The sequence below is a fragment of the Sesamum indicum genome, linkage group LG1 (genome assembly GCF_000512975.1).
Source record: "Sesamum indicum cultivar Zhongzhi No. 13 linkage group LG1, S_indicum_v1.0, whole genome shotgun sequence".
NCBI lineage: Eukaryota > Viridiplantae > Streptophyta > Magnoliopsida > Lamiales > Pedaliaceae > Sesamum > Sesamum indicum.
The window spans coordinates 14,135,898-14,150,567 of NC_026145.1; the positions used below are offsets into that span (position 1 = coordinate 14,135,898).

At 32.2% G+C, this 14,670-nt stretch overlaps 1 protein-coding gene across 1 annotated transcript in view; it reads left to right on the plus strand.

Moving 5' to 3' along the window:
• Nucleotides 11,455-14,670, plus strand: part of LOC105166728 — a gene marked incomplete in the record, with an annotated part of 3,944 nt that continues 728 nt past the window's right edge. The window contains 3 exon segments of the mRNA XM_020691523.1: nt 11,455-11,841; nt 13,054-13,236; nt 13,357-13,416. Coding sequence (XP_020547182.1) covers nt 11,605-11,841; nt 13,054-13,236; nt 13,357-13,416 — 480 coding nt within the window.

Below are 14,670 nucleotides of genomic sequence, written 5' to 3' on the forward strand. Positions count from 1 at the left end.
AAGTTATATTTTTCATCTTTCAAATGTGGTTGCGCCCTCGTTTGGTTTCATTTTCTTGAAAATATATTGATCTGTAAAAAATAATCAATATATTGTTACAATATTAAGTATGCAATACAACAATATTTTTAAACCAGCCAACAACTTCAAAACAAACAAAAAAACAACGTCCACATATTACTACAAACATCTTAATCCAAACACATTTTCTGAACTATTACACAACATTCTCAATTCAAACACATTTTTATTTCACCACGTTTGTTCTAAGAAAACATACTCATAAAACACAAACAAAGTCCAATGCAAAAACAAAAACTCACTATTAAATACTGAAAATGGAAAATTGAGAAGGAAATAAGAACAAACAAGAAGGTTTTACAATTTTGGAAGGAAGGAATGCTATTTAAACCTACCTACTCAACATTACAAGATGGTGTGGACCATCAATCTAATTTATCTCAAAATGCATTTGCTTAAGTTTCTGTCTCCAAAGAATGCTGATGTGAGTTAAAAGTACAACTTTAAAGGATTGCGTAATTAAGCCTAAACTCAAGGAGTGCAAATGTAATTTAGCCTAAAATCTAGAATTATCAAAGGGAGGAAGGAATAGTATTTACTATTTAATACAGATCATACGTAGACCGTTATTTAATTATATTAAGTATTCCTAGCATTCGTTTCTTTTAACCAATAGTTTATTTCATTAATCAAAAATTCATGAAATATTTGCTAATATAAGCAACAAAAAAACAAAAAATTGACTAAAAGCCCATATTTACAACTAATTAATTTATTGCAATTATAACAAATCTTTTCTAATATCAGCGAATTCGGTGGATTCCGACTAATAGAATGAACTATTTGTTAGATAAAAACAAATGTTATGAATACTAAATATAATTTCTCAAACTACAAACAATTTAAGTATAACTACATAACAACATTATAATTATGTGTACTTAATAAAAACCTAGCTACCAACTAAAGATTCAAGCACCGAAATTAAATGCTGGACTTGGCCTATGTAATGTAGTGGGAAGGGGCTGTGATGATATACATAAATACAGAGTAACAAGGATGGATGCAGGGAGAGTTAAAAGCAGAAAGGGTGAGGGGTGGAAAACCCTAACATATAACCCTACACCTACACTACACATAGGGTTGGGCTAAAAGAGGTGAACAACATTTAAAGAGAAAGTGATTTAACATGAACCAAAGCTCACTATTATTATTTTAAACCCACCCCTACCTACCTACCTACCTACCCACCCCCCTACCTCTACCTTACTCTTCAAATAATAATACCATTTCAGAGCAAGTCTTTTGGGACTCCCCTCAAACTCCTTTATTGCATATGAAGTAGAGGTTCACACTGCATTTGTATTCATAAATTCGGACTGGTTTCATATAAATGGTTTTTAAATGATTCTATTCAAAGAATTTGAAGTTTGGTGATATTTAATAAAGTATAATTTAAAATGTGTTATAAAGGTAATTTCGTTGGAAAAAATTTATTTTAACTACAATAAATTAGTAATAAGCCGATCGAGGTAAATATAATTTTTATTTAATTTCTTTTATTAATATCAACAGATTTGTACATTTTGACTAATGGATCGATCGATTTGTTATATGAAAATAAATTTCAGCGGTATTAAATGTAATTTTTCAAAACATAAGGAATTTACGTGTAATTACACAAAACTTCAGGAGAAGACGATGTATTTATATAAAAATTATTAATAGTTTTTTTTCCAAATAAACAGAGGGTATTTTTGTGTACTAATATTTTACATGTGAAATGGTAAAATAAAAAAGTTCATACAAATGTTGACACCGTTAGTGTCAATTGTATAATTTTATGAAATTTAATAAAATTCTATGAATGATTTAAACTATGGAAAAGAAACAATAAATTTAAGAATAAATATCTACAAATTTGCATTAGACATTAAAAAAAAAAAAAAAAAGGGCAGCTGCTAGTATTGGGTTGCTTCCATGTTAAAAAAAAAAAAAAAAAGGGCAGCTGCTAGTATTGGGTTGCTTCCATGTACATAGTTGATATGTAGAAAAGCAATTTGGTTAGTTTTAAAGGATGATATCTAATTATAATAATAATAATAATAATAATTAAAAAAAAAAACAGAGCTTCCCGTTATAAAAGCTATCGAAAATCATATTATCCATCGTCTCATAATTATTGTAAAGGGTTTATTTGCGTTTTCTAAGTTTAACATTTGGCATTTCACTACGAAAAAAATTGACCCTTTGGGCGTTGGATGTTTGCAATGAATTTCTTAAAAAATCCATCACAAAAAATTAAAAATTTTCCATGGATCATAAGATAATCAATTTGAAAGTAACAAGAGATATTTGTGATGGACTGTAAAGTCCCGCTGCAAAATATTGCAACAGGGGTGTGGACATTGCTACGGTCTCTCTGCGTCAAACTTGTTCTTATTAATGACGTTAGATATAGGGCCAGATTTTGCAACTGGGAGTCATGCTGTCTGATGATGTATTCTTCTACGTGTATCCGTCGTAAATGTGGATGGTAGGTTGTCATAATTTTGCTACAAATATTTTGGGACACTCTTGTCTTTTGGACTGAATGCAGCATGTATTGGCATATGACATTCTGCGGCGGGGCCGTTGAACTATCTCAAAGATAATGTATTATTATAAAATTATTTATTTACATAGAAAACTAATCCTAATATTGGCTGGCGGCCGCTTGATCATCGTCAAGAAACAGGTCATACGCCTTTGGATGGTTGACAGGGCTTGCGGCTTGGTTGGTTGCCGTCTCTGCAGTAGTCTCAACCATCATCAGTCGCTGCAGCTTATCCACCTACCAATTCTCCCGCTCCATCTCAATCGGCCTGACATGCTTTCTCCCATAAAAACAGAGTCTGCCGAGCTAGCTAGACTATGAATTCGAGAGGAAGAAAACCCATAAAATATGCGTAAACACTCACATCTCCAGTCTTCAAGATTGAAGCATGAAGACGGAGTTCCATTCCATTTCCATCCGACGCAACTACATCTCTATACTTTTTCTTCTTTCCTGCTTTTTCATTCATATTTAGCCTAACAAGAATTCTTTGTTTCTATTCTCCAGAATTTTTCCATTCATCTCCAACCCAATTTCTTCAATTCTCCAATTTCCCCGCCACAAACAAGAAAATTGAGAAACAAAAACGAAAAACCAAGTTCAGAGTGTCATCCTGAACGCCTCCGCCTGCCGTGCGCCTCTTTCCCCGCCCGCAGCTTCGCGAATCCATACTCATTACAAGCGCCACCCACCATGATCGTCGGCCGCCCATGCGCTGCAATTCACGGCCTCTATCCGGCAGCAAAATCAATGACATCCACAACGAGATTTTGGCCCCAACAATTCGCTTCCACCAGTTCTCCTCCGTTTCATTGTTAGGAGTCAGATTTTAATTTAATCATCCAACATCAAAACTATTTATAAAAAACCCAAACCCTACAGTTTTATTTTCAATCTATATACATATTTTCAATAAATAATAATTCTGTATTAATAAAAATTATATACATTGGACACTATTAATAATAAAAAGAATAAAATTATTACTTTTATTTAAATAAAAACATATATTGATTTGACTACTAACAATATAAAATAAAATTTCATTAATTAATCTAAAAATATTTTGATTTCTGCACCAAAATCAATTCAAAATTCAAACAAAAATGTTAGAATTAAAAAGAAAACTAAACATAGGTTAAACCTTGAAAATGTATGCAAATAGTCCTATATATATATAGTAGAGAGAAGATATTTGTTGAACAAGTAGCTTTATGACCTTTGACCTAACAAAATAGCATTAATTCCAATAACATATTTATTTCCTTAGTAGTATAATTATACAAGGAGAAAGTATTATGTTATTTATATATAAAAAATATGATTTTTAATTACGTCGACATCCCCTAAAATTATAAAATATCTTAGTTAAGCTTCAAATATATTTTGCACCATAAATTAAGCAATTCAAATATTTCTTCATTATTTAGTTATAATACCAGAAAAGTCATTTAGTCCTTTTATTTTAAGATGAAGTTATTAACCATTTGATTTAAGTAAATACACAGACTTTTTTTTAGATAAATTTAGATGAAAGTAATATATCTGTTTCTTAGATAATTTGTTTTAAAAAGATTAAGTAGAAAGTGTCTAAGATCTACTTAAGTATTTTGTTTTACAACATAATGTTGTCCTCCCAAGGTTAATCAAAATTTTTCATAATTTTTAACCTTAGCCAAAACGTTCGTCATGTTTTTAGCCATGGCTAATATTTTGATCTTATTTGTAAAAACAACGACTAATGGTTGTTGTAAGGCCATGGTTAATTTGTATTTACTACAATGTTTTTTCTTTTGACACCGTAGCGAAAATTCATATTTCGTCTAGTGTCAGTACTCTTAATGTTTGTTTTCATCTAACAAATAGATTTATCTATTAAACAAAATGTACCAAATTTGCTGATATTAGAAAAAATCGAATAAAAATGCATATGTGCCCCTAATTTATTTACTGCTTATTTACTTATAGGTCAAACTAACAAATCTTTTAGGATCAAACTATCCTTCTAAGGGTGATAATAAATCTCCTCACATGCATTAGTATGTGAAGATGTACAAGGGTATATAGTTTGATCCGAAAAAAAATTACTTGACCTGTAATAAATCAGTAATAAGTTAATTGGGAGTGAATACAGATTTTCATTCAATTTTTTGTCAATATCCACAAATTCGACGAACATAGGAATTTATTTGTGAGACAGAAATAAACGTCAGAGGTTCTGCTAAATATAATTTTAAATTCATAAAAGATTTATGTATTATTACGCCAAATTTTAGGGAAGAGCAGAATAGTTATCTCTTGCTTTAAAGAATAGAAACTAATCATTTTATGTGGTTTCGTACGGTAAATATGTATTTTTCTGTAAATGTTTATAAATGGGGGACAATTAATTTGAACGCAAAATTGACGTAATGTGAATTTTCCCATTTTCATGAAAAGTGCATCCCATGTTTGACGGGATTACCATATTTAATTTCGTGCAATATTTTGATGAAAACATTTATGTTTACACCAATATATATCATTACATCCCACCTATAAGCAATTCAAATAACTTGGGAGGTGGGTCTAATGATTAACAAAAGTATTATATCCCAATTATATTCATCATAATTGTTTAAATACTTACTGCCTCTGACTATAGAATTTATACATATTTAGCAGTAAAAAATATTATTAATAAAAATTAATAATAAAAAATAATATACAGTGTTGTCACCATATTGAGGAATAATTATTTACATTCTCAATTTTTTGCGCAATTTTTGTTATTCTTAATAATTATAATAATAAAATGAATTATTATCATCAATATACAAAACTAATTACACTTAAATCCCATCTAGAATATAAAATTATATTGTGTTTTAAAAAAAAATTGAAATTATACTTGCGTCTTTTTTGAAAATTTGCTATTTATACCTGATTCTTTTTATTAAAAATTGAATGAAAAATATTGATGCAAGCAAAAAATATATATAAATTTTTAATTTTATTTCTTATTTAACATTGTTATATAATAAATTTGTACGGGTGAAAAGAAAAATGTAATATTATTAAACTCACTTTATATAGAAATTAAATTTATTTTTTATAAATACAAAAAATATATATATAAATTTTAAATGAGGGATCAAATTAAAATTTTGTGTAACTTGTTTTTGCTTACATGAATTTTTTTTTTTTTTTTCCATCCAAATCCTAAGTGAAGGAATTGAAGTATAATTGAAACTTTTCAAATGAAGTGTAAATATAATTTTAAAAAAATTGAGAAAAAATATAATTTAAAATTTTTAGAGAAGTCTAAATATAATCAACCCTAACATACATTTTTTAATACCAATTTTAAAACTATCACATAATATATTACAAAAATTTGTAGGTAAGTATTAACTGTCTTCTTGCAATGTAATTTCTTCCGAAACCAATTAAATATATTAATATTGTGATAGCATTAATTAACAATAATGTATGGCGTGTGAACTTACGCTTAAATCCCAGGTATTATTATAATGTTAACCCCACAACAATTAACAACATATGACTGGGAAAAACAGCAATTAATAATCAAATTAAACAACTTCATTTGAATGAACAAAATAAGTACAAAAATCTTCAAACACTAATCTCTAATTACAAAACTCGAAAAAATCAAAATCTATGAACAAATAATCCATGGAGGAAACAGCAGCCATTCCATCCTTGTTTCAGGGTTTTCTGCAACTTGTAATATCCATCCACAAATTCCTGAAAATAATCAAAAAAAGAAAAAAACACTGGAAATCGAAAATGGTTAAGTGAAAGGGGTGAGAAGAAGCATTTGACTACGTTTACAAACCAAAAATAGCAAAGTAAATCTAGAGAAAAAGATTCAAACAGGATTTGGTTGCAATAACCTGTTTCCCTGCAGAGAGTAAAGGCATCAGATTAAAAGTCATGGATCGATCGGGTATAATCACATAAAATCCAAAAGGACAAACAACAGAATCTAAGAGCAAACAGACAACAACGAATTCTTGTTATATATATAAAAATATTTCTTTTCTTTCTCTTTTTGAAAAAAAATAAATATCAACAAGGAAGAAATTTAAAAGGGCAAAAGCGTAGAGCTCCCTTCAATCCAAAGAAGGCTCCAACATGGGTAATTCATGCTCCTGACATATGCAAGCCACAACCCTATCCAATTATCATCTCTACATGGATAGGCCTGAGGGATCCATATCTCAGCAGCTTGTTCTTCCCTGCAAGATCCTCTATTGGACTTCAAGGAGCTCCACTCTCAAACCCTACCCAAGAGAACAACAAGTGTGTGTTGTTGATGCGTCAAGAACAAGTGGAATGTAGAAGAGGGAAGAGTGTATGTCATTGATTTGGTCATAACTTTTCGTGGGTACTCCAGATCTAAGAGTTTTAAAGAAACATATGGATGTATAAGCAAGAAGCCCATATGGATATGTGAAGGATCCAAGAGCTGCCGCTGACCCGACAACCAAGAACCATACAACCGGAGACGAAGAAGAAGAAGCAAGGCAGTATATGTGTGTTTTTGCATACATATCTGCTGCTGCTGCGGCTACCCTAGAAAAACACTATCAAAACAAGAAGTGGAAACCCTAGTAAAAAAGAGAGACCTGGAGATGAAATGAGAGTAAGGGTGTGAGGGCTATATATAAAGGGAGTGATTGCTGATAAGAAATGGTAAGTGGGGGGGGGGGGGGGGGGGGGGTAAGGGGCAATAGTAGTATTCTTTCTTTCTTGCATCTATCTACTGTTACAACGCTGAAAAGTCTCTTGGGAAGCGTCGTGGGGTTAATTGATTAGATTCCCTTTCAAAAATCACATGCGTTTGTCTTAAAAACCGATGCGTACTACTTACTACCTATAACCCTAACACTCTTCCAAGATTTTAACGTTGCCTCATTTTTAACGTTAGCTTTGACTGGAAACAGTGTGAGGGGTTTTCGGGGAATACACGAAAAATGGCATTAAATACTGTGTTCACTGTTCAAACATTATGAAATGGGGAAACTGCAGTCGCTGCCAATGCCCTTTCCAACTGTATTTCGTTGTCTGAACGCTCTTGTGTTTAAAGCCCCCGCGGATTATCCCATGCTTGCTTGCTACCAACCTACCCCACTCAATTATGATTTCATTTATTCATTTTGGTGACTGAAATTTAGTTACTTTCACCTAAATATATATTCAATCATCATCATCATCATCATCATATATATATGTATTCTACCTAATTTAATTTCAACACTCGTTGCATTTAACTACTTTTATTTTTATTTTCATTTTTGTTATGAATATTGTGTTTGCGTGAACTTGTTCGTCCAACGATGTTTGTATTATTACCGGCATACCGTACTGAAATTCATTGTCCATTTGGATGTGGATCTATAGTACGATCGATTTATTTTTTATTCATACCATCATGATCATCTATTTGAGTTAGTCATCATTATGTATCTCTTTGATCGAACAAGAAGTAGTGTCTTAAATAATGACGCCAAAATTAATTAATATTTGCGATAAGATCTTAGTTCGTTACATCGTTATTCTGTATATTAATTCATCGAATATTATATCTAGTGCCATAAATGTCAGGTGTCCGTACACAGTTAATACTGATCACTACGACTGTTAACACATAGATCTAAGTATGAGATATTTAATTAATATTATACAAAAAGTGAATTTCGACCATTTATTATTTACCTAAAATAATTTGTAACACCTTTAATTTAAATATCCATTCTCTTACAGGTGCCCCGTCGTCTTCCCCTACCAATAGACACCCCCCTCCTCCTGCATCTCCAAGATTCATTAAGCACGAAGCACACTATAGTAGCGCTCAAGGGCCAACACCTCCACTCAACACCCTTAGCTACAGTTCTCCAAATAAAGCTATCCCGCATAACCAATCAATACTCATGTGAAACTGTCATGAACAAAAATAAAGCGAAAAATCATTGATTGGGCAAGAAATGGAGATGGTAATCTAAGCGATGTGTCCACTTTCTTCTCCCAATCCAATGAAGTATCTGTAGAACAGAAAACGCATCAAACTAGTCGGGTCGAGGCCCGACTATAAGACTCCGACGCCCAAGTCAGAAAACAGAGGTCGAATAGATAATCTTTAGTGATAGAATTATTGTAGATTTATTGATTGCCCTTATTAGTGTAAAACTGCTCCTATTTATATAATCTCGACTTTCCTTGCACGACTGCCACGTGTCTTAATCTTAAGCCTTCACAACCTCCTAATCAGGTGGCCAATATAGGATCATGCGCCCAGATCGCCTCATTAGCTATATATCCGCTATCTGGTCCCTTTAATCACGCCATATGATTCCTACTTACTCTTTAAGAATAAAAAGAACCGTTGAAGTGCGAAATATCATTAATACCCTCCTTCAAGGGTATCTCCATCTTTTAGTAATTCAACCCTCATCAATTATATTCTTAACATCCTAGTAAATGATGAACATGAATGAAAGTGTAGTATACCTAGCTAGAGTCTTTTGAGGACCATGTTGGAGGATATTAATCGTATGTTGCCAAAAAACTTAGCATTCCTTCATGCCCCTATGGAAGCTGAGCACTACAGATCACCTTGGAGGCAAGACTCCCATTATACAAACTAGCTGTTGTAGCATATATATATTATCATATGGATATGATATATATTTTTAAAATAAAAATTAATATATAATTAAAAGTGTGGCAAATGATCCATATGGGTGAAAGTTGAGAATAAAAATGATAATGATGGTGAACCATTTGAAATAAATAAATAATTATATTAATACTTAAGGGCATAGTTGGTAGTTTGAAGTTTGGTGCACACAGCGGTGTCACGAACTGTCAATGTGAAAAGTGATTTCATTTTTTACGATAGTATAAATGATGGAATTACGACATATAATAGTTGTTATATAAATTCACACCTTCAATGCACATTCAATATGCACCGCCAATAAATATCACAAGCCTAGGTATAGGAAGAATTATCTTTTTCGTCCTTTAAATTTACCCCCTATTAGTTTAGTCCTATAAGTATGTCTTTTTGTCTTGTAAGTTACAAAAATAATGACAAATAGTCCGAATAAGGGTTTTCTACATGATTTTCCGGCAAGATTTTGAAAAGCATCAAGAAATTGTCACGTGGCAGGCAATTTATTGAATTTTCGGCAATACAGATACTTGTAATGACACATGGCCATCAATACTGACTGGCCATTATTTAAATATCAAAATTTCAAAAAAATATAATTTTTATAATTTAAATTAAAATTATAATATTAGTATTAAACATATTTTAATAATTATATTATTTATTATAAATAATATTAACTATATTTTTAAATTAACAAATAAATAAATTTTCTTTAACTTTTAAAGAAAAAAATCTAATTTTCTTTTAAAAATTTATCTTTTTTCTTAATTTTTTAAAATTACTTGTAATTGAATTAATTAATATTTAAATTATTTTTTTTAATTTGAGAATATGGCAATCTGTAGAGGAGAGCAACCGCGCCCTCCTCACCATCGCCCAAATCTATTTGTCTGGGCGACTGTCGTTGCCACTACAACGGAGGGCAACTTGCATCGTCGCCAACTTGCATCCCCCTGTGCGTCAATGCCGAGGGATTGGGGAGGAAGATCGGCGGGGACGGGGGTGAGGGTGAGGGTGAGGGTGAGGGCGGGGTGAGAAATATTAATATAAGTTTTATATATTATAATTATATATAATATAATTTAAAATTTATTAATTTTTATCCCTTTTAAAATATGTCCAACATGTATTCTAACTCATATTCAAATCCACATAAGATTAAAATTCCGCAAAAATTGATCAACTCAGCTGCCATATCATATTTTTGGCCAAAATCTTCATGAATCTGGATTTCAATTTCCTAAACTTCCTATTGAAACTAGGATTTCATAGCTGTATTCAAGCTCAACAAAGTGGTAAATTGGCATGGCCACAAGTAAAAAGCCACAATCCAACTAGCTCATTGTGAACTCAAGATGAGTTGTGTTTCTCGGTTATGAGTGTAGGTAATCTGCCAAACTCTTGCAGGAGGAGTACAATGATGAAGGCAAATCTCCTGCACAAGTTCCAGAGTTCCCAGTAGAAACTAATTACACAATATCCTGTAATGAGTGTGCATAGACATGGAAATCAACTTCTTTTCGGATGGCAATGGGTTTGAGTTAGATCTAGATCTGAACCCGTTTTGTTTGAGGTAGGCTTTGAAGTTATATTCGGATTTTTAGGCGGGTTTTAAGTTTTATTATTTTGGATTTAGAACCAACGTCGACTAGGTTCTTCTAATATTTCTTTTATTTTTTATATATATTTATATGAAGTGTTTTTATACATGTATGACGGTATGTATATTAGTAATTAGTTACTTAAAATAATAATTTAAATTAGATATTTTTAGAGTTTTAATATATTAGAGTATAAAATATGGACATATAATTTATTAAAGAAAACAGTTTTTCAATAATATTTTTGTCTTATATTTATAAAGTTAAGGTAGTAATATTTATTTAAAAAGTATATTTTTCAATATTTTAATTGGGCCTAGCAGGTCCAACCCATTGAGTAATCAAATCAGGTCATCGATAAAAAAGAATCTTAATATGTGATCTCAGGTTTTAGCAAATCCATCCGAAACCGATTCTTTAACATTCCTAAAGAAAGTTTTATGCAAGTTTTTATTTAACACAAGGAGGATATAGGTTTATTTTCCTATTATAAGGATTTTTTTTTTTTTGGTGCTAAAATTCACGTCAATTTTTATCAATTTAGCCCTAAAATTATCATTAATTCTATTTGTATGGGTGTGTGCTGTGTGGTGACAAAATGACTGATCCATGAAAGATTTTTGTGCCAGTGTGTGTGCTATGTGCTGACAAAATGCAGTCCAACCAACCATATCCCTCGACGGTCGGCGGGCAGCAGAATCAGAATGGCGTCGTCTGTCTCCCATTGCCTCGTCGGTGCTCCTCCTCCGACCTTCCTCACACCTTCAATCTGCCCATTTCACGAAACCTTTGATGCTAAAGCCTTTGGAACTCGGTTAGTTGCTCTCCCTAAAACAACTCCCAAATCCTCCTCTTTGCAGACTAGAGCCACTCTTGATGACAAGGGCCGAATCTCCACCAGCCCATCTGTTCTTGTTCCCGAAGAAAAACAACCCAGCAAGGTATTGATGATTTAATTTTCTCCATTACGTATTGATTGTCTTTGTTTTTTGCTATATTTTGGAATTTAGACTTCACGGTGCCTTCGTTCTGTTTCAATTGTTGGTGATTACCTTCTCTTTTTTGGCTCCCTTTTTCAAGTCTAATTTTGTAACTCAGCTCTCAGAACTGGTATTGTGGTTCGAACACTGCACAATAAATTACCCCCCCCCCCCCCCCAAAAAAAAAAAAAAATTTGAATCGTTCTACTTTGGTTCATGAACTGTGGGCAAAATTCTGCGGATTATGTTTCTTATCCTAATGTCCTTTTGTGAACTGGTGTTGAAATTCAGGATAGGAAGTCTGGAGTTGTTGAATTGGACTTGGAAAGAAACTTTTGGTACTGCAGCAAAATTGTTTTCAGTGTGGTGGAATTAATATGTGCAAGAAAAGAAGATAGAGAATTTGAATACCAATGCAAAATTTCTGATCTGATGGAACTTTATATTCAGTTTGCAATTGTTTATAGTATTGTGGAAGTGCACTTATGCAAGAACTACGACAAGGGATCTCTCCAAATCAAAACATATGAAATAAAAGATATCAAAATGAATTAGTTACTGAAATTGGTGTGACGGTATAGTTATAACTTATATCAGAGTTGAGCTTTGGCTCTTATTTTCTTATTTATTTTTTAGATTCTTGATTGTCCAATCACTGAATTATGTATGTTAGAACCATTTCCTGTCCCAAGTCCAACATTTAAAAAATTGAAGCAACCTATTAGGTTCAAAGGATGAACCAGTTCACTGAATGTGATGCTCACACAGACAGAAGATAGGGTGGTCTTTGGTGATTCACTGAAGAATTATCCAAAAGGAGTTGTTTTCTCAAATATTCCTGGTGACTGTTTGAGAAATAATTTTAAGATGAAATATGTTGAAAATGTTTTTTAGTAAGATAACTTACAGACTCGCTTTCCAATGGATCGAGGAGAAAAGGTCCCATCAGTTGGGGCAAAGTACCTCTCTGTTCTTAACCATTGTTTGATCATATCCAAGGTTGTTCATGTCTTTCTGAAATTTATTCTCTATTCTTGCTATATGATATGTGCACAAGCAATACCCTGTGAACACACAAAAGGACAGGCAGTCGTATTTGATGTTTTGTCATCGTAATCTAAGGTAAGAGATTGAGGGTAATACTGGTTTATGTATCGACCAATTTTTGTTTAGGAAGTTGAAGATTGCGTGAGAGTGCTTAAGAATGCAGCAAAGACGAGAAAAATCCCATCTGAGGACATTCTGTATGCTTTTTCTGTGATTGAGAAGGCAAAGGTCGATCCCTCTTCTTTTCTTGAAACTCTGGGTGGAACCAACTCACCTGGACGAACTTGGATGCTTATTTTTACTGCAGAGGTAAGTATTTGGTTGCCCTGAAGTTCTGCTACTCTTATGCTTTAGTATATCTGTGCTTGCTTTATCTTGTGAGTCCATTTCCCTATGCTTTTTGGTGGTGATGAACATGCAAATTTGCAGAAAAAGCTGAATCGTGGTAAATATTTCCCAATTACAGCCGTTCAGAGGTTTGATGCAGCTGTAAGCTTCCTGACTCTTTAGTTAACTATCGGGATCCATTATTATTGTTTCTTTTCTGAATTAGTTGTATGGTACTTATTGGGATTATATAGATGATTGTAATTTATGAAAATCATTGTAGCTAGCGCCAAAACAAAGAAGATTGATACATGGATCTATGATATATTATGTGATTTTTTGAATTTTTACTCTTTGATGAAATAATAGTGAATAATAAGCTCTTCATCTGCATTTTGCATTTCATTATTTGACGTAGTCCAATTTGGATAGATTTAAGATCATTTATTCCTCACATATTTGATGCTGAATCCACTTTGAATGGTTACAACCATTTGTTTTATTTTTTATTTTTTGGCAATAGATATGTATATTTTAGAAATAAAATACAGAATTTGGCAGACATATAATCACATTACAGAACAAATAAGAAGCAATTACATTCTAATTCCTTAAACCCACAATTATGTGCCCGGTGTCTTCAGTTCATATCGCCCACTAGGGCAAGATTTTCTACTATTGCAACTTAGAAAGAAGAATAGGGAAATAATAACTTGAGCAACGACATGAAAACCAACTAGACGTGAATTTGCAAAGTTACTTGATATTTTATTAGATGTTAAAAGTAATTTCAGAAATATAATAATAAAATTTTCTAGTCACATTTCTATATATGCAATAGTAATAATAAAAAAAAAAAGCATAGAAAAGCGATTGGGAAAAAAAGAAGATATAAATGATCAAAACGCTATCAAGTAATAAAAAGGTCGGTGGAGGCTTAGTGCGATTAAGTAAAGGGTATCTTTGTCCAAGATAATTCAGTTTTTGGTGGATGTGTAAGAATTTGCCACTTCAGCAGCAATACATCGCTCCTTTGGCAATAGTTAATGTTGTGGAGCCATTTGAAGGTTTTCATAGTTCAGGGGGATTTTTAATATGGATTATATACTTCAGGGATGTGAAACTGTGTTAACCCAAAAGCTATTGATGGATGAGGAGTGTGAATGCTATAAGCTAAAAACTTTAGGCAAGGTTTTCCACGCTTGGATTATGTGACTTATCTATATGTTCTCATGCAATGCACGCTATTTGATTAGCTATTTCCTTGTGGTAGGAGAAAAACACAAGGAAAATTGATTTTCCGGATATGATGTCTTGCATTTCCCTTTTTGTCACGTTGTAGTCACTGTTTAATTTCAAACAGAAATGTGTTGCTCCTGTTCAGTCAACATATATATTTCCGTTGGGTGGATGATA